Genomic DNA, 19,739 nt, shown 5'->3' with positions numbered 1-19,739 from the left:
TAGAAGGTTGGTTTGTTTTGTTTTGTTTTGTTTTTCATTATCTCAGCTCACTGCAACCTCCCATTTCCCAGGTTCAACTGACTCTCCTGCCTCAGGCTCCCGAGTAGCTGGGACTACAGGCATACGCCACCACACCTGGCTAATTTTCATATTTTTAGTAGAGATGGGGTTTCGCCATATTGGCCAGACTGGTCTTGAACTCCAGACCTCAAGTGATCCACTCTCCCCGGCCTCCCAAAGTGCTGAGATTACAGGTGTGAACCACGGTGCTTGGTCTCCTAGAAGTTATCTTGAATTGTAGTGTTGAGATGCAGAATATCAGGAACTTTTTCCAAATGGCATCGGTTTAAATGTCTGCCAAACTCACAGGTGAAAAAATGCATTTAATTGTGTCGATGTACATTTCTAAGCTAGAGGCTTAATACCTTCTCTCAGAAGCCTGTGGGTTATTTGCATTTCTTCATTTGCTGATTGTTCTGTTATGATATACTTACTGAGGATGGGCACGGTGGCTCATGCCTGTAATCCCAACACTTTGGGAGGCCAAGGTGGGCAGATCAGTTGAAGTCAGGAATTTGAGACCAGCCTGGCCAACATGGTAAAACTCTGTCTCTACTAAAAATACAAAAATTAGTTGGGTGTGGTGGCATATGCCTGTAGTCTCAGCTACTCAAGAGACTGAGGCAGGAGAATCACTTGAACCAGGAGACAGGGAGGTTGCAGTGAGCCAAGATTGAGCCACTGCACTCCAGCCTGGATGACAGAGCAAGACTCTAAAGGAAAAAAAAAAAAAGAAAGAAAAAAGATATACTTACAGATTTTTTTTTGAGATGGAGGTTTGCTCTTGTTGCCCTGGCTGGAGTGCAATGGCACTATCTCAGCTCACTGCAACCTCTGCCTCCTGGGTTCAAGCAATTCTCCTGCCTCAGCCTCCCAAGTAGCTGGGATTACAGGCATACGCCACCATGCTTGGCTAATTTTGTATTTTTTAGTAGAGAGGGGGGGTTTCTCCATGTTGATCAGGCTGGTCTCGAACTCCTGACTTCAGGTGATCTGCCTGCCTCGGCCTCCCAAAGTGCTGGGATTATAGGCGTGAGCCACCTCGCTGGGCCTATTTACTGATTTGTGAGAATTACTTAACTATTCGTGTATTAGCCACTTGCTCGTCCTTATATTGCTGATTTGCCCCTCACCCCACCTCATTTTGACTTTTTTAAAAGAATAGAGACCAGGCACAGTGGCTTACGCCTGTAATCCCAGCACTTTGAGAAGCTAAGGTAGGCAGATCACCAGAGGTCAGGAGTTCGACACCAACCTGGCCAACCTGGTGAAACCCCCTTCTACTAAAAATACAAAAATTAGCTGGGCGTGATGGCACACACCTGTAATGCCAGCTACTCAGGAGGCTGAGGCAGGAGAATCGCTTGAACCGGGAGGTGGAGATTGCTGCGAGCTGAGATCGTGCCACTGCCCTCCAGCCTGGGCAACAGAGTGAGACTCCATCTCAAAAACATTTAAAACATAAAAAAAGAATGGGACTTTCCAATTTTTTTAGCTCCCTGATCTAGTATTATTTTGATTTATGATTTCTGCCTTTGATGTTGGGTTTATAGAAGCCTGATTATATAATTTATTATTTAAATTTTTTTTTTCTACTAGTTTTTTTTTTTTTTTTTTTTTTGAGACAGAGTCTCGCATTGTCATCCAGGCTGCAGTGCAGCGGCACCATCTCGGCTCACTGCAAACTCCGCCTCCCGGGTTCATGCCATTCTCCTGCCTCAGCCTCCCGAGTAGCTGGGACTACAGGCGCCCGCCACCACGCCAGGCTAGTTTTTTGTATTTTTAGTAGAGAAGGGCTTTCACCGTGTTAGCCAGGATGGTCTCGATCTCCTGACCTTGTGATCCGCCCTCCTCGACCTCCCAAAGTGCTGGGATTACAGGCATGAGCCACCGCACCCAGCCTTTTCTACCAGTTCTTACATTTACATTTTTAATTTATTTTTTAGAGACAGAGTCTCGCTCCATTGCCCAGGCTGGAGTACGGTGGTACAATCAGAGCTCACCGCCAGCTTCCAACTCCCGGGCTCAAGCAATCTCACCTATCTCAGCTTTCCTGAGCAGCTGGTACTACAGGCATGTTCCGCCACACCCACCTAATTTCTTAATTTTTGTAGAGATCAGGTCTTTCTATGTTGCCCAGGCTGGTCTAGAACTCCTGGCCTCAAGCAATCCTTCCCCCTTGGCCTCCCAAAGTGCTGAGATTACAGATGTGAGCCACAATTTTATTTTTAGTTTACAACAGGAAGCTGGGGGTAGGGGGAAATCAAATAATCCTAAGTAATCATTAATCTTGGAAAATCAAGTTATAGGGCTTGAGTGAGAAGTGCCATCCTAACCAACCAACATCTTCTCATCACCCAGATGTCAGTCAGCTCCGCCAGCCTACCCCACCCACAAAATCGCCATCCTTATATATAATTATATATATAAAATTATATATAATTTTTTTCTTTTGAGATGAAGTCTGGCTGCGTCACCCACGCTGGAGCACAGTGGCGCAATCTCGGCTCACCACAACTTCTGCCTCCTAGTTTCAAGCAATTCTCCTGCCTCAGCCTCCCGAGTAGCTGGGATAACAGGCGACCTCCACCAAGCCCAGCTTTTTTCTATTTTTAGTAGAGAGGGGGTTTCACTATGTTGGTTAGGCTGGTCTCGAACTCCTGACTTCGTGATCCGCCCACCTCAGCCTCCCAAAGTGCTAGAATTACAAGCGTAAGCCACCGCGCCCAGCCTTCAACAAGTATTTCAATAATGGCATTCAACAAATGAGTCGATGAGAACAATGGAGAGACAGGGCAGAGCCATTAGAGAAGAATCAGGATCCAAACGGATCCTAGGATCTTAGCTGATGGGGACAAGGAAACAGCTTGTCCGGATGGTTCCATAGTCACCTCCTGCTCAAAACCTTTGGATAGCTTACCCTTGCTCTCTGCAAGGTCTGCGAGGCACCGGGCGGAACTGCCTCGCTCCCATTCCGGCCATGCCCCAGCCTGCTTAACCTTCTGGCCTAGCCACCATCCTCTGTTCCCAGGGCTGCACTTCCCTTTCTCCTCGCCTGGCTCACTGCTGCCGGTCACTGAGATCTCAACCGAGGTGACTTCCTTGGGGGACCGTCCCTGACCTCCCTGCCCAGGTCTAGTCCCCAGGATTTCAGCCTCCCAGCACAGCACCGATGTTCATTTCTCGGATTCTTACATCCCCGTGGCTCCTAACCAGACCGGAAGCTCCCGGAGGGCCCGCCTCTACAGAGGTTGGGAGACTTAATCCAGACCACCCTGCAGGCGGCTTCAGTCCCAGGAGACCTAACAGCGCCTGCCTCGGAGCCCACTTGGGAATGAGTTGGGCGTAGGTGACCCCGCGGGGCCCTGCGAAGAACATCCACACCCACTCCGGCTTCCCCTCTCCCGCTGTATCAGCCCACCCAAAGGGTAAAAAGTCTCATAGGGCACAGAAGGGCGCCGTGGCTCACGTCTGTAATCCCAGCATTCTGGGAGGCCGAGGCGGGCGCATCACCTGAGGTTAGGAGTTGGAGACCATCCTAGCCAACATGGCGAAACCCGGTCTCTACTCAAAATACAAAAATTAGCCGGGCACGGCGGCGCGAGCCTGTAATCCAAGCTACCCGGGAGGCTGCGCAAGAGAATCGCTTGAACCCGGGTGTTGGAGGTTGCAGTGAGCCGAGATCGTGCCACTGCACTCCAGCCTGGCAACAGAGTGAGACTCCGTCCCAAAAAATAAATTAAAAATAAAAACATTTCATGGGGCCCCCAAAGAAATCACGTACACATTTAAATATAAGTACATAAATACTGGGAGGTGGTGGGATTGGTGGTATCTCGATTTCCTTAAATGGACAATGAGAATATTTTGAGAATTCAGTTAATAAAAGAGCCCAGCTTCTAGCCCCGCGGAGCTAGCAGCTCTCAATCAGCGTTGGCTATTGTCATTGTTATTAGCCACTTCAGGGTCGGAGGATTACACTTGATTGGGTGTTTATCGCTTGTTATTTAAAGGCTTTCTTGGACTAAGCACTTGTTTTATCTCCTCTCCAAAACTCTTCAGTCCCATTGTCAGACCCTCCTTAGGGCGGACCCCTCTCATCTGCATTACAAGAAAGCTTGTGGTTTCCTGTAATTGTCGCACTTAACCTTGGTGGAAAGCTGATCACCAGCTGCAAACTCAGAGAAAGAAAACCGCTTCAAGGCAAACACTGCTTTTCACCTTCAGACTTTTACTTCCAAAGTTTTACCTATGAATTTTCTTAAAGTATTTTATTGCTGTTATTTTTGGTTTGGGGGGTTGGGAGAGGGGAGCTGAAAAATTTTCAGCCCAGAACGTGCATGGAATTTATGGCAGATTCTTAAATTTCCCTCTTTTGATACCATAATTGACACCTACTCACTTAAAGTTTTCTGCATTTAGAAACTCTGCCTTTAAGAGGGAACTCTAGACCAGGCACGGTGTCTCACACCTGTATGCTCAGAGCTTTGGGAAGCCAAGGCAGGTGGGTTGCTTGAGATATTGAGTTCGAGACCAGCCTGTCCAACATGGTGAAAACCCACGTCTACTACAAATACTGGAAAAAAAAAAAAAAAAAAAGCTGGACATGGTGGTGCATGCCTGTGATCCCAGCTACTGGGGAGGCTGAGGCAAGAGAATCACTTGAACCTGGGAGGCAGAGGCTGCAGTAAGCTGAGATCGTGCCACTGCATTCCAGCTGGGTGACAGAGACTCTGTCTCAAAAAAAAAAAAAAAAAAAAAAAAAAAAAAGAGAGAATTCTAGACTTAAAGGACAAGGCAGTTTTATGTGCTTGATTTACACTGCAGAATTGGGGTTTCAAAAGTATCTGATCTACATTCCCACATAGAGTCATTCGTGGCCGACTAATTCTCTGAAGGGTGCACTAGATGAGGGTCATCTGAGAGTGCTAACAACCATTAGTCCATAAACCAAATTCAAGCTATCAACACAAAAGACAGGGAAACTTCATCAGATTCAACAAAAAAGGGTGAGGCAATGGGGAAATAGGCAATCTCTATGATAATATTTAGCAAAATTATGTTTGTCCCCTTTGGACCAGCAATTCTCCCTCTGGGAATTTAACCTACAGACACACTACTGGCAGACTTGCAAAACAATGGTATTCGGGCTGGGCACAGTGGCTCACACCGGTAATTCCAGCACTTTGGGAGGCCAAGGCGGGTGGATCACCTGAGGTCAGGAGTTGGAGACCAGTCTGGCCAATATGGTGAAACTCCATCTCTACTAAAAATACAAAATTAGCAGGGCGTAGTGGCCCACACCTGTGATCCCACCTACTCAGATGGCTGAGGCAGGAGAATCGCTTGAACTCAGGAGGCAGAGGTTGCAGTGAGCCAAGATCACACCATTGCACTGCAGCCTGTGACAGAAGCAAAACTGTCTCAAAAAAAAAAAAAAAAAAGTTATTCAATGTATTCATCTCACCTTTGTAAAAGCAAAAGATTGGGAATAAACTCAAAAGTCATTTTGTAGAGAATTAAATTGAATAATACCCAGCTGTAAAGGAGGGAAAATAATCTACACGTGTAATTCCTTATATTTACATTTTTTAAAAACTCTTGAATGGACACTCAAGAAAATATTGCTTATTTTCGGGAAGTAGGAAATGTATGATATGAAATGAGATAGGAGGGAGACTTCTATCATTTTAGATTTTTTTTTTTTGAGACAGTCTCCTTTCGCCCAGGGTGGAGTGCACTGGTGCGATCACAGCTCACTCTAACCCCAAGTTCCTGAACTCAAGCGAACCTCCTGCCTCAGCCTCTTGAGTACAAGCACGTGCCACTGTGCCCAGATAATTTTTTTTTTTTTTTTTTTTTTTTTTTTTTGAGACGGAGTTTCTCTGTCACCCAGGCTGGAGTGTAGTGGTACGGTCTTGGCTTACTGCAACCTCAGCCTCCCGCGTTCAAGGGATTCTCCTGCCTCAGACTTCCACATAGCTGGGACTACAAGCACCCGCCACAACGCCTAGCTAATTTTTGTATTTTTAGTAGAGATGGGGGTTTCATCATGTTGGCCAGGTTGTCTCGAACTCCTCACCTCATGATCCACCCACTTCGGCCTCCCAAAGTGCTGGGAATATAGGCGTGAGCCACAACGCCTGGCCTTCCTTCAAAATCTTGAGCAGGAGCCAGGCTGAGTGGTTTAGGACCTTCCAGCCACAGCTCTCAGGGCTGGGATGGGGGAGGGTCAAAATGCCAATAGGGTACGTGACTGATCCCTTGGTCTCCACTCCAAATAAACCTCAATAGCATGCCAAATGTGCCTTTGTCTTCTCAGGGACCCACAAGTGGTATGGCATCTAATGGTCCCAGAAACTGCACCCAGGACTTCCAGGGGGTAGAAAAACAATGCATTTACAAGACTTTCGTGGCCTTCCCTCTTTGAGTCTTCAATGATGAGAACCTTAGAGGATAGGACTGGAAGCTGGAGTCCCTCCTCCCTCAGAACCTGGAATAGAGAAGTCTACTCCAGTCCTGCAGTAGAGCAAGAATAGCCTGTTTTTCATACATTCAAGAAATAATGCCCATTGTGTCAGACAGTGTTTTAATACTTCACAGACTTAGGACATAGTCTTATCTCAGTTAATCCTCACTGCAACCCAGTGAGGTAGATATAATTATCCCCATATTACAGGTGGAGAACTGAAGCACAAAGGCTAATATATGCCTGGTTCCCCAGCTACTAAGTAGCTAAGATTCAAACCCAGGTAGTCTAGCTGCTGTCCGTTTCTTACAACACTATCCTTAACCACTATGTACTACACCATATTGCCCCTCTTAAGAACAACAAAAAAATCAATATCCCTGCCTTGTTGGAGTTTAAATCTTAGGAGTAGAGAGGAGGAAAATGAGCAGCTAACACTATCGGTCGAGTTTATAAATGCCATAAAGAAAAAATAAAGCAGGTTAAGCAGACTGTAGAGGAGAGGATCTGCCGAGTATGGACCACCTGGGAGAAGAGAACAAAACCCTTTGAAAATCTAAGCTTTTGGCCAGGCACAGTGGCTCACACCTGTAATCCCAGCTACTCACTTGTAATCCCAGCTACTCGGGAGGCTGAGGCAGGAGAATTGCTTGAAAGGGGCGGGGCGGGGGCGGGAGGTTTCACGGAAGTTGCAGTGAGCCGAGATCACTCCATTGCACTCCAGCCCGGGCAACAAGAGCAAAACTTTTCTCCAAGGAAAAAAAAAAAAAAAAGAAAGAAAAAGAAGGAAAGAAAGAAAGAAAGAAAACAAAAAAACACACACAAAACATGCTACACTAACAATGGTTCTGACTTCCCGTATTTTTGTTGGAGACATTTGCTTTTCAGCTTATGTACAAAATATCAACTTATTATAGGGTTTTCAAGTGAGTCCAGGTCACTTGAGACAATCATCACATCTCCCACAGGTTTTTAGTTCAGTGCTGCATCTCAGAACCCTGGCTCCTCCACCCTTTTTGACCCGAGCCAAGTGTGCCTTTGGACCCTCGTTTTGTCTTTGGAGGGTTTCAATTAAGGGTTAAGCTCAGGGCCACACCTCAGCGGTGCTTCAGAGATATTTAAGGTAGTACCTACAATCTATCAACCACACTGAACTATCAGCTTACTTAAAACTTTATTCTTATTTTTAAAAATGGGAAAAAATGGAAAAAGAAAACCACTTTTTATTGACAACCATCAAAGAGATATTCACAACAAGACTCAGAGCCAGGGGTTTTCCCTTAACTCTTTAAGGGAACAGATGGTTTTCCCTTAATTCTTTAGGCTGGAGCAGGTTTTAAAACAAGCTGAAGGAATCACTCTACCTCTGGCCACAACCTAATCTCTGCATCCTGGCCTTCATTGCATTGGCTGGAAGCTGGTTCACTTCATCCAAGGGCCTAGTTCGAGGGCATTCATGGCTTCGGCAAGTTTGAGCATCCCTGCACCAGAAATAGCAACAGCAGCGTGAGTTTGGGGGAAGATAGTAAGCGCCCGGACTGTTCTCCGCCTCTTTCAGGGTTCGTTTCTGGGACTTCTGATCCAGGCGTTCTGGGCCTGACTCTCAGGCCCAGAACCTCGGAACCGGAGACTACTCGGCCCATTAGAACATTCTCCAAGAAACTGAAGGGGGCGGGGAGACGGTTGAGATAGCTCAGATAACCCTGCCCAGTGGGTCCAGCACCGGCCGCCTCTCACCATAGTCTCACCCTTGGGTCTCCAAGACCGACCGCCGGCACTCTGGGGTCCCCACTCCCAAAGGGGTCTTGGGAAGATCCAGATGCCAAGGGCACCCCTGGTGACTCCCAAGGTGCTGGCAGCGAGCAAGAGAGGAGAAAGAGAAGAGGGCTGGAGGAGAGGCGCGAAGCGGCCCCCGCGAGCCTGTGTTCCGCGTACCCAGTCCCTGGGCCTCTCACCTCGCTCCTGGCGCTGGCGGTGCCACTCAGCCATGGACTGGAGCATCCACTTGGTCCGGAGCTTGTACAAATAGGAGCCGTAAACCACGACCTCGGTGAGGTCTGAAGACTCCAGAGCCTTCAGCTCGAGCATGGCCTTGCTCACCTCCTCGATGTAAGGGATTCGAGATCCGTCCGGGCCTGTTGGGAAAAGGGATGAGAGCCCAGGGCCGGCTGAGACTCCCGAGCCGGGGCAGCCCGCCAGTACTAGGCATACTCACCGAACATGGCTTTCAGCAGCCGCGTCTGGACCTGGAACACCTCTGGATCTTTCAGGTCTTCGGGAACTTTCACCCACGGCGGGATATGTCTACGTGCCGGGAGAGTTCCCATCTTATGACCCTCACAACCAAAACCACGCTCCAGCGCAAGCCAGGCCTAATCACGCCGGCCGAGGCTCAGGGGTGGTAAAGCCTCGCACCTGGTGGCCCCGCCCCCGGCCAGGCCCCGCCCCCGGCCCGGGCCAGGACCCTCGGTCCGTGCCCGGCCGCCCTGGCTGCAGTCCAGCAGGTTGCCACCTCTTCCGCTTCCCGTGACTTCGGGAGAGCCTCACCCGGGCCCAGCTGTCTCCAAGTTAACTAGGGTTTCCACCTGCATTGACCTGTGTCTTTCGCATCAGAATCCCATGGGCTTGGGAATGGCTGGGGGCAGGGCGCTCTTGACTCTTCCTCTAGGGAACAACTGGTGGTACCTGAACCTCGGAAAGCGGGCGTCCAGGATTGAGGGTGCGAGGACCACCCAGTAGCTGCCGAATCGAGTTCCTGCCTCAGACGTTCCAAAGAAGGGTCCGTATCCCCTTGGCCCTAAGGAGCAGGACCCGCGGCTCCACTTTGCTGGCGACCCGGACAACGTCCCGGGAACTCTGGAGGAACTCATGCCATTGAACAAAAGAGAAAACCGAAATTCGGAAACTGATTATCTTACCTGAAGGGATTAGCGTTCTTCGAAGCCCCTGGCTCTAGAGCCTTTGAACCTACGCGGATTTTAAAGCTCATCCGTGCCCCGCCTGCGCACTCCAGCCAAAACCGGTCCAGGCTTCTGGCTCCTCTGTAAATAAATTTGGTTTATTCGTTTTTTAAACATAGTGTTTGGAGCGATGCACTGGATTCACTCGATGAGAGTGTGATTTCACTGTTTTATGGCTTTACAGGTGGTGATTAAGCTGGCATTTCCAGTCCTGGTAACATCTAATATCCCCTCAGCTGTCCATTATTGAGGGTTTCTTAAGGCAGACCTCTTCACACACACACACACACACACACACACACACACACACACACACACACATAATGGGTTCTTTTGCAACCACCAGTGTAGTTAATTTAGAAAATGATCATCAATAGCTAAAACTATCAGATGAAGACTGTTGAGGAACTAGGTAGTCACAAGTTTGGAAGCCCTAGGCACAGATTATGAATTACATAATAAGAAAAAAAAGTTCCTTTACAATAGAGACTTGGAAGAAGCCACCTTAACCCAAGTTAACATCACCAATAATGGGACAAATGGACTTCTGGTTCAATATCTGAAAAACAAAAAGAGGACCGTTTTATTAATTGACTAAAGAGACACTAAATGCTGTGTGCATAGTTCAAGTAATTCTGAATCAAAAATGGGGGGTGCATTTCAGGACAATGAAGGAAATTTTAATATGCCCTATATTTCAAAGTAGTATTAGAAACTTCTAAAGTTTAGAAACTTCTAGAGTGGGATAAGTGTACTACAGTTATGTAAGATAAGGTCATTATTCTCAGGAGAAACATGCTAAAGTATGTGGAGTGAATTGGGTTTCTTTGATTTTATTTTTATTATTTTTTAAATTAAATTTAGATTTTTTGAGACAGAGTCTCACTCTGTTGCTCAGGCTGGAGTGCAGTGGCACGATCTCTGCTCACTGCAACCTCCACCTCCTGGGTTCAAGCAGTTCTGCTTCAGCCTCCCCAGTAGCTGGGATTACAGGTGCCAGCTACCATGCCTGGCTAATTTTTGTATTTTTAGTAGAGACAGGGTTTCATCATGTTGACCAGGCTGGTCTCGAACTCAAACTCCTGACCTCAAGTGATCTGCCCACCTCGGCCCCCCAAACTGCTGGGATTACAGGCATGAGCCACCGCACCTGGCCAAATAATCAAATTATATATATGGAGTCTTGCTCTGTCACCCAGGCTGGAGTGCAGGGCACAATCTTAGCTCACTGTAACCTTCACCTCCCGGGTTCAAACAATTCTCCTGCCTCAGCTTCCTGAGTAGCTGGAATTACAGACACCCGCCACCACATTGGCTAATTTTTGTATTTTTAGTAGAGATGGAGTTGCACCATGTTGGCCAGGCTGGTCTGGAACTCCTGACCTCCTGATCTGCCTGCCTCAGCCTCCCAAAGTGCTGGGATTACAGGCATGAGTCACCAGGCCCAGCCATACTAAACTTTCAATTTCCCATCTCCCATTCCACCTGCAGCCCAAGCTCCATTTTTCCTGTCACCCAGACTCTTATGAAAAGCAACCCTCACTTCTACTTCTGTATACCTTACTTATTCCTAAACATGTTATTCCATGGTACCTTCCTTTGCATTTCAAGAAAAGTCACTCTGGATCTGCACTGTCCAATACAAAAGTCACTAGTAACATGAGGACTGGAAATGTGTCTAGTCTGATTTGAGATATGCTGTAAGTGTAAGCTACATGTAAAATTTTGATGACATTAATACCAAAAATTTCAATATTCTCATTAACAATTTTAGACTGATTATATGTTAAAATTATAATATTTTGGTTTTTCCTTTTTTTAATTTTTTTTTCAGTCAAGACAGGGTCTTGGTGGCTGGACAGGGTGGCTCATGCCTGTAATCCCAGCACTTTGGGAGGCCAAGGCTGGCGGATCATCTGACCTCAGGGGTTCAAGACTAGCCTGGGCAACATGACGAAACCCCGTATCTACAAAAAAGACAAAAATTAGCCAGGTGTGGGGGTGCATGCTTGTAGTCCTAACTAATGGGGAGACTGAGACAAAAGGAATTGCTTGAGCCCAGGAGGTGGAGGTTGCAGTGAGACAAGATTGCGCTACTGCACTCTAGCCTGGGTGACAGAGTGAGATCCTGTCTCAAAAACAAAAAAACAAAAAAACAGGGTTTTGCTATGTTGCCCAGGCTGGTCTCAAACTCCTGCTCAAACTCCTGCACTCAAGGGACCCACCCACCTCAGCTTCCCAAAGTGCTGGGATTACAGGCGCAAGCCACTGTGCCCAGCCAAAATGATAATATTTTGGATATATTAAAGTAAATAAGATATAATATTCAAATTCATTTCACATGTTTTTTTCTACTGAGGCTATGAGAAAGTATTATTTGTCTTTCATTCTATTTCAGTTGGACAGTGTTGCTCTAGATGCTTTCCTACAACTTTCTTTTTTTTTTTTTTTTTTTTTTTGAGACGGAGTCTCACTCTGTTACCCAGGCTGGAGTGCAGTGGCACAATCTCGGCTCACTGCAAGCTCCACCTCCCAGGTTCACGCCATTCTCCTGCCTCAGCCTCTCCGAGTAGCTGGGACTACAGGCGCCCGCCACTACGCCTGGCTAATTTTTTTTTGTATTTTTAGTAGAGACGGAGTTTCACCGTGGTCTCGATCTCCTGACCTCGTGATCCGCCCGCCTCGGCCTCCCAAAGTGCTGGGATTACAAGCGTGAGCCACGGCGCCCGGCCTGTGCCTAGCTATTTTTATTTTATTTTATTACATTTTTGAGACGGAGTTTCGCTCTCGTTGCCCAGGCTGGAGTGTAATGGCGCGATCTCAGCCCACTGCAACCTCTGCCTCCCAGGTTCAAGCGATTCTCCTGCCTGAGTACCTGGGATTACAGGCATGCACCACCATGCCCGGCTAATTTTGTATTTTTAATAGAGATGGGGTTTCTCCATGTTGATCAGGCTGATCTCGAACTCCCGACCTTGCCAAGGAAAGAACTCTTGCCAAGGAAAATGCGATTGAGAAATGCTGCATGTAGGAAACTTGAGCCTGTCCTTGCATTTATCCCATGTGATCCTGGATAAAACCCACTCTCCCTCCTCCACAGCATGTTGAATGTGTCATCTTCCTCTCCAGTTGGGTTCTACCTGGTCCCTAGGAATGCCTGCCTTGCCCTCTGTCTACTTCGATCTGAGCTCAGTTTCTGTTGTTTAAAATGGCGGTTTCTCCAATACACCTCAAAATCTTGGAAAGGGGGATTTTTGCTAGGATACTGAAGGCCGGAGTTTCAGTGCATGTTTGAGCCGACAGTTGGAAAGTTAAACCTTGAAGACTTGAGTTATTTCAACAAATTATTTGGAGAAAAAGTTTTATTAATTAATTTATTTATTTTTGAGACAATGTCTCACTCTGTTGTCCAGGTTGAGTACAGAGTGGTGATCTCGGCTCACTGCAGCTTTGGCCTCTCTGGTTCAAGCGATCCTCCCACCTCAGTCTTCCAAGTAGCTGAGACCACAGGCATGCACCACCATGCATGACTAATTTTTTAGTTTTTATAGAGGTGGGGCTCTCCCTATGTTGCCCAGGCTGGTCTAGAGCTCCTAGCCTCAAGCAATCCCCCAGCCTCGGCCTCCCAAAGTGCTGGGATTACAGGTGTGAGCCACCACACCTGGCCCTAGAGAAAATTTTTATAACCAAATGTTAAAGATCACTTCTGCTGTAGGTCTGGGTTGCAGCAAGTGTCTTAGAGGACATCTGGCCATTGCATCGGCTCTGCTTGCCACCCATCCACACTTGTATTTCCAAATAATGATTTTTTAGAAAAGAGGAACACTTAAAAGCATATGCATTGGTTTTATCCAAAATTAATGTCAATGTTTATCATATTATAATGTTAGCAACAATGCTGGCGAGTATATAGGTTGGTTCGACCTCAGTGGGACGCCATTTGGCAATACCTTATCAATTGGAAATTTACAGATCCTTTGACTCAGCAATTCTACATTTGAAATTTCATCCTATAGTTATACTCCCCCTTGTAAGAAATGACATGTAGAAGGATACTGATTTCAATAGCATTACTAGCACAAGTAAAAGATAGCATACAAGGTAAATATTCATGAAGATTGGGAAAAAATACATATTAAAGAAATAAGTCTGAGTTCCGTGGCTGATGCCTGTAATCCCAACACTTTGGGAGGCTAAGGTGGGAGAATCGCTTGAGCCCAGGAGTTCAAGACCAGCCTGGGCATACAGTGGCCATGTTGCACACACTGAGACATGATGAAACCCTATCTCTATTAAAAATACAAAAATTAGCTGGGCATGGTGGCGGATGCCTGTAATCCCAGCTACTTGGGAGGCTGAGGCACGAGAATCGCTTGAACCCAGGAGGTGGAGGTTGCAGTGAGCCGATATCGCACCACTGCATTCCAGCCTGTTGACAGAGCGAGACTCCATCTCAAAAAAAAACAAAACAAAAACAAAAACAAAAAAGACCAGCCTGTCCTTAAAAAAAAACTAAAACAAATTAGTTGTGATGGCACATGCCCATGATCTTAGCTACTTAGGAAGCTGAGGTGGGAGGATCACTTGAGCCCAGAAGTTGGAGGCTGCCGTGAACTCTGATGGGTCACTGCACTCTAGCCTGGGTGACGGAGTGAGACGCTGTCTCATCAAAAATAAATAAATAAATCCATTATTAATATCTAGAAAAGGGTAACTTTGTCAAGAAAAGAAGTCATAGTATATACGGTTATGAACAGTTTACAAAGTTGTAATAGTGCAAACATTGAATATTGATCTAACAAAATCATATCTGTGTTTTAAGACGATCTAGGTCTGATGCACGTAGTTAAGTCCCAGCTTACCTGGGTTGGAAGAGGGTGAAAGATAGTGGTAGATATAAAAATCCTAGCCTCCCAAAGTACTAGGATTACAGGCGTGAGCCATCGTGCCCCGTCGTTTGTTTTTTTTTTGTTTGTTGGCGTGTGTGTGTGTGTATGTATGTGTGTTCTTTTGTGTTCTTTTCTCTTTTTTTTTTTTTTTTTTTTTGAAAGGGAGTCTCTCCTTGTCGCCCAGGATAGAGTGCAATGGCGCAATCTCGGCTCATCGCAATCTCCGCCTCCCGGGTTCACGCCATTCTCCTGCCTCAGCCTCTCCGAGTAGCTGGGACTACAGGCGCCCGCCACCACGCCCAGCTAATTTTTTGTATTTTTAGTAGAGACGGGATTTCACCGTGGTCTCGATCTCCTGACCTCGTGATCTGCCCGCCTCGGCCTCCCAAAGTGCTAGGATTACAAACGTGAGCCACTGCACCCGGCTCCCTGTCGTTTTTTGACATTTTTTATTTCTTTTTTTTTTTTTTCCCCGAGACAGAGTCTTGCTCTCTCCTCCAGGCTGGAGTGCGATGGCATGATCTTGGCTCACTGCAACCTCTGCCTCCTGGGTTCAAGCGATTCTCCTGCCTCAGTCTCCCGAGTAGCTGGGATTACAGGCCCCCTGCCACCATATCTGGCTAATTTTTGTATTTTTAGTAGAGATGGGGTTTCACCATGTTGGCCAGGCTGGTCTTGAACTCCTGATGTCAGGTGATGCGCCTGCCTTGGCCTCCCAAATTGCTGGGATTACATGCGTAAGCCACCACGCTCGGCCTGTTTTTTTACTTTTTTTTTTTTTTTTTTTTTTTTGAGACGGAATCTCACTCTGTCACCCAGGCTGGAGTACAGTGGCTCAATCTCAGCTCACTGCAACCTCCACCCTCTGAGTTCAAGCAATTCTCCCGCCTCAGTCTACTGAGTAGCTGGGATTACAGGCACCTGCCACTGCGCCCGGCTAATTTTTGTATTTTTAATAGAGATAGGGCTTCATCATGTTGGCCAGGCTGGTCTTGAACTCCTGACCTTGTGATCCACCCGCCTGGGTCTCCGAAAGTGCTGGGATTACAGGCATGAGTCACCACGCCCAGCCCTGTTTTTTGAGTTTTTAATAAAAGCCATTGTGACTGGTATATGATGGTATATCGGTGTGATTTTAATTTGCATTCCTCTTCTGATTAGTGATGCTGAGCATTTTTTCATGTGTTTGTAGGCTGCCTGTATTTCTTCTTTTCAGAAATATCTCTTTATGTTCCTTGCCCAGTTTTGTTTGTTTGTTTGTTTTGTGGAGACAGAGTCTCGCTCTATCCAGCAGGCTGCCAGTGCAGTAGTCTGATATCGGCTCATTGCAACCTCCGCCTCAGGGGTTCAAGCGATTCTCACGCCTCAGCTTCCTGAGTAGCTGGGATTACAGGTGCCCGTCACCATGCCTGGCTAATTTTTGTATTTTTAGTAGGGACAAGATTTCTCCATGTTGGCCAGGCTGGTCTAGAACTCCTGCCGTGAGCCACTGCGCCCGACTTTGCCCCATTTTTAATGGGGTTTTTTTCTTGTTGTTTTGCAAAGTACTTTAATCGTCTCAATTAGCAAGTAAGAATTTGCCAACTACTAAATCATTCCTATATATCAAATACATTCAGCCGGCTGGGCGTGGTCTGATATATACATTCAGCCTATTAATGTGGCAAACCTGAAGTTCTCTTTAGTGTTTCAATACTGAATAAAAATAAATTATAAATTATAATTTATCTTATAGCAACACATCTAAAACAGTTATTATTATTATTATTATTTTTTGAGACGGAGTCTTGCTCTGTCCCCCAGGCTGGAGTGCAGTGGCGCGATCTCGGCTCATTGCAAGCTCTGCTCCCAGGTTCACGCCATTCTCCTGCCTCAGCCTCCCGAGTAGCTGGGACTACAGGCGCCCGCCAACACGTCCGGCTAATTTTTTGTATTTTTAGTAGAGACGGGGTTTCACCGTGTTAGCCAGGATGGTCTCGATCTCCTGACCTCGTGATCCACCTGCCTCGGCCTCCCAAAGTGCTGGGATTACAGGCTTGAGCCACCGCGCCCTGCAAACAGTTATTATTATTATTATGTTTGAGAAAGGGTCTCACTCTGTCACCCGGGGAGAGTTCAGAGGCACCATCACTGCTTACTGTAGCCTCAGCCTCTCTGGGATCAGGTGATTGTCCCACCTCAGCCTTCCGAGTAGCTGGGACTACAGGTGCGTGCCACCTAGTCCAGCTAATTTTTGCATTTTTTTGTAGGGATGGGGTTTTATCATTTTGCCCAGGCCAGAAGGATTGCTTAAGACCAGATTGGGCAACATAACGAACCCTTGTCAGAAAGGGAAGGGGAAAAGAAAGGAAAGGAAAAGGGAAAGGAAAAAGGAAAGGAAGGAAGAAAGAGACAAATATAATTGTGTTATTTAGAGAACAGAGGCATCACTGGGCATGGTGGCGGGGGCTTGTAGTCCCAGCTACTGGGGCAGCCGAGGAGGGAGGATCTCTTGAGCCCAGGAGATGGAGGCTGCAGGGAGCTATAATCACACCACTGCCCCCTAGCCTGGGTGACACAGAGAGACCCTGTCGCAAGTTTTAAACATTAAAAATAAAAAAGAGAATAGACGTCAAAAATTTTCAATGAATCTCATCTTGTGTCCAAACCAGGAGAACTATCTGTGGTTAGGTGTGTTCATGGCTACATTAATTAAAAGCATGCTATAGTCCCACTACTGGGGAGGCTAAAGAGGGAGGATTTTTTTGAGCCCTGGAGTTCGAAGTCAACCTGGGCAACATAGCCAGGCCCCATAACTTTTTTCTATCCATTTTTTTTTTTTTTTTTTACTGTACGAATCTCACTACACAGACCCTATAACAAAAAAAAGGAAAAGAAAAAGAAAAGAAAAGAAACAAAGAGAAGGAAAGAGAGAGAGAGAAAGAAAAGAAGAAAGAAAGAAAGAAAGAAAGAAGAAAGAAAGAAAGAAAGAAGAAAGAAAGAAAGAAGAAAGAAAGAAAGAAAGAAAGAAAGAAAGAAAGAAAGAAAGAAAGAAAGAAAGAAAGAAAGAAAAAGAAAAAAGGCGGGGACGCTTATTCTGCTCTGTAGTCAGCAGTCTCAGGCAAGTGACAGAATAATCTGAAAACCTGGTCCAGAGGGAGGAAACGTAGTGGCCAGGGATCAGAAGCGTGGGAGGGACCTATGAAGTATTCATTCTGCAAGTATCAGTTCTTTCCTCTGGGGGAGATACTGGGCTTGCCCACGTCTCCCTGAATCCATGGTTAAGACTCCCTCTGGGCACCAGCGGATTCCTGGTGCCCAGAGTCCGGTTCCTCCTACCGGGTGCGCTGGGAAAAGGGCTGCTTCTGACAGATGGGACACTGTAAGAGCAGCCCAGGAACCAGTGCACTTGCGCGGCCTCGGAAGAAGCCGGGGCTCCTGGAGGCGGAGGCGAGGCCTGGGACCCAATGAGAAGGGCGCGGCTGGAGAGGAGGGGCTGGCCAAAAGCCCTTGAAATAAGGCCCAGGCGGAACCGCGGTTCTAGTCGCCCAGCTCCAGCTCGGCCTTTAGGTTTGCTGTGGTGTTCTTGTCTCCTGCAGGGCCGGCCGCAGCATGGACACTCCCAGGCGGTTTCCGACGCTCGTGCAACTGATGCAGCCAAAAGCAATGCCAGTCGAGGTGCTCGGTCACCTCCCTAAGCGGTTCTCCTGGTTCCACTCTGAGTTCCTGAAGAATCCGAAGGTAGTTCGCCTTGAGGTTTGGCTGGTGGAAAAGATCTTCGGTGAGTGGACCGATGAGGGGCAGCCCCCATGCGGCTTCTTTCTGCCACCCATACCCACACCCCACCTATTCTGGCTGCGTTCCAGGGCAATCCTCCCCAGTAGCCAATGCCCTCTGGCTGTCTCCTCCTTCCACCTTCCCCTCCCAAGACCCCCGGGAGCCACCAGTCCCTCACAGCCTCTCTGCTACCCGCGCAGGCCGGGGCGGAGAACGCATCCCGCACGTCCAGGGTATGTCCCAAATCTTGATTCACGTGAATCGGTTGGACCCTAACGGCGAGGCTGAGATCTTGGTATTTGGGAGGCCTTCTTACCAGGAGGACACAATCAAGATGATCATGAACTTGGCTGACTATCACCGCCAGCTCCAGGCGAAAGGTACGGGGCTGGGAATAGGGCTACCTGCAGCAAACCCTGGCTCCGTAGGAGTGATCCTGGGGTTTCCTGGCTGCTGGGGCGGCAGTCTCGCCCTCCCAGTCGGCCCGCGGTTGGTGGGTGGGGGTGGGGGAGGGGGCGGTTCTCGTTGTCACGGATCCAGAAGGCCAAATTGAACCCTCGTTCTGGGATTCCTGGCTCCTACTCCAGCAGGCCGCTTGGGTGACTGTCCCTTTTTGGAGAGGATATAGAGACACAGCTGTGGCCTCTGCACACGGCTCTTCTTCCAGGCTCAGGAAAGGCCCTTGCCCAGGATGTCGCCACTCAGAAGGCCGAGACCCAGCGGTCTTCAATAGAAGTCCGGGAGGCCGGGACCCAGCGTTCGGTGGAGGTCCGGGAGGTCGTGACACAGGGTTCTCCGGTGGAGGCGCAGGAGGCCGGGACCCAGCAGTCTCTCCAGGCTGCCAACGAGTCGGGGACCCAGCGATCCCCCGAAGCTGCCAGCAAGGCAGTGACCCAGCGGTTTCGCGAGGATGCCCGGGACCCAGTTACCAGATTATGAAGGCATCTCAGGGCCTGGAGCCAGAGCCAGTCAGGGGTTAAAGTGAAAGCCCGTATTTCCGCCCAGAAGCTGGGGTTGGGGAGAGGATGTTGTGGATTTTTTGTTTTACCCCTTCTGTTGAATGGTTGCAAACACAAACTTGAGTTCTAATAAAGAATTGCAAAGTGGAAGCCCGCCTCCCCAACCCCCACCCCCACCCCCGCGACTTAAGTCCAGGAAGCTGGGGTGGCGAGGAAGGATGATGTGGATTGTTTTTGTTTTACACCTTCTGTTGAATGGTTGCCAACACAAACTTGAGTTCTAATAAATAATTGCATTTCCCTAACGTCTGTATTTTGGAAGGTAGAGGGGAGGGAAAGGCGTATTACTCCAGCAGCCCAGTTCTGCCCTTCGCAGCTCTCTACCTCGAGGCAGGTGGGGCCTCTGGTTCCTAGCGGCCTGAGGTGGCAATCTTCGCCGGCTGTGGTCCGGTGTGACCTTTGTACTCCTTAACGGCGCGCATCTGGCTTTAACAGGTGAGAAGCCTCTCTGGCCCACTAGGAAACCTCTCCAAGCCCGCTGTCTTTCTACTCAAGGTGACTTGGGATGAGAAAACTGTCGCTTGGGGGCCAGCTGGATTTGGAAGGCCCTGGGTGTATTGCTACGCTGTCACAGAACACTTTCCCA

General features: G+C 47.9%; 2 protein-coding genes across 2 annotated transcripts; one reads left to right on the top strand and one right to left on the bottom strand.

Moving 5' to 3' along the window:
• Positions 1-7,686: 7,686 nt before the first annotated feature.
• On the bottom strand, positions 7,687-8,907 carry DPPA5 (developmental pluripotency associated 5). The gene is made up of 3 exons (XM_055256302.1): positions 8,745-8,907; positions 8,485-8,664; positions 7,687-8,010 (listed from the first exon to the last, which is right to left on the bottom strand). The coding sequence occupies exons 1-3, from the start codon at positions 8,854-8,856 to the stop codon at positions 7,952-7,954; spliced, it is 351 nt and encodes a 116-aa protein (XP_055112277.1). The 5' UTR covers positions 8,857-8,907; the 3' UTR covers positions 7,687-7,951.
• Positions 8,908-17,615: 8,708 nt separating this feature from the next.
• KHDC3L (KH domain containing 3 like, subcortical maternal complex member) lies at positions 17,616-19,437 on the top strand. Its single transcript, XM_055256229.2, has 3 exons — positions 17,616-18,138; positions 18,335-18,514; positions 18,802-19,437. The coding sequence occupies exons 1-3, from the start codon at positions 17,970-17,972 to the stop codon at positions 19,071-19,073; spliced, it is 621 nt and encodes a 206-aa protein (XP_055112204.2). The 5' UTR covers positions 17,616-17,969; the 3' UTR covers positions 19,074-19,437.
• Positions 19,438-19,739: the final 302 nt, after the last annotated feature.

Source organism: Symphalangus syndactylus, chromosome 2, assembly GCF_028878055.3.
Source record: "Symphalangus syndactylus isolate Jambi chromosome 2, NHGRI_mSymSyn1-v2.1_pri, whole genome shotgun sequence".
In the NCBI taxonomy this organism is placed as follows: Eukaryota; Metazoa; Chordata; class Mammalia; order Primates; family Hylobatidae; genus Symphalangus; species Symphalangus syndactylus.
This window is presented reverse-complemented; position numbering and strand designations above follow the sequence as displayed.

Coding starts and splice junctions, on each gene's coding strand:
- DPPA5 (XM_055256302.1), bottom strand. CDS start 8,856: ATGGGAACTCTCCCGGCACGTAGACATATCCCGCCGTGGGTGAAAGTT. Junction 8,665..8,744: donor GCTGCTGAAAGCCATGTTCG/GTGAGTATGCCT, acceptor TTTTCCCAACAG/GCCCGGACGGATCTCGAATC. Junction 8,011..8,484: donor CCGCCAGCGCCAGGAGCGAG/GTGAGAGGCCCA, acceptor TTTCTGGTGCAG/GGATGCTCAAACTTGCCGAA.
- KHDC3L (XM_055256229.2), top strand. CDS start 17,970: ATGGACACTCCCAGGCGGTTTCCGACGCTCGTGCAACTGATGCAGCCA. Junction 18,139..18,334: donor GCTGGTGGAAAAGATCTTCG/GTGAGTGGACCG, acceptor CTACCCGCGCAG/GCCGGGGCGGAGAACGCATC. Junction 18,515..18,801: donor CCGCCAGCTCCAGGCGAAAG/GTACGGGGCTGG, acceptor CTCTTCTTCCAG/GCTCAGGAAAGGCCCTTGCC.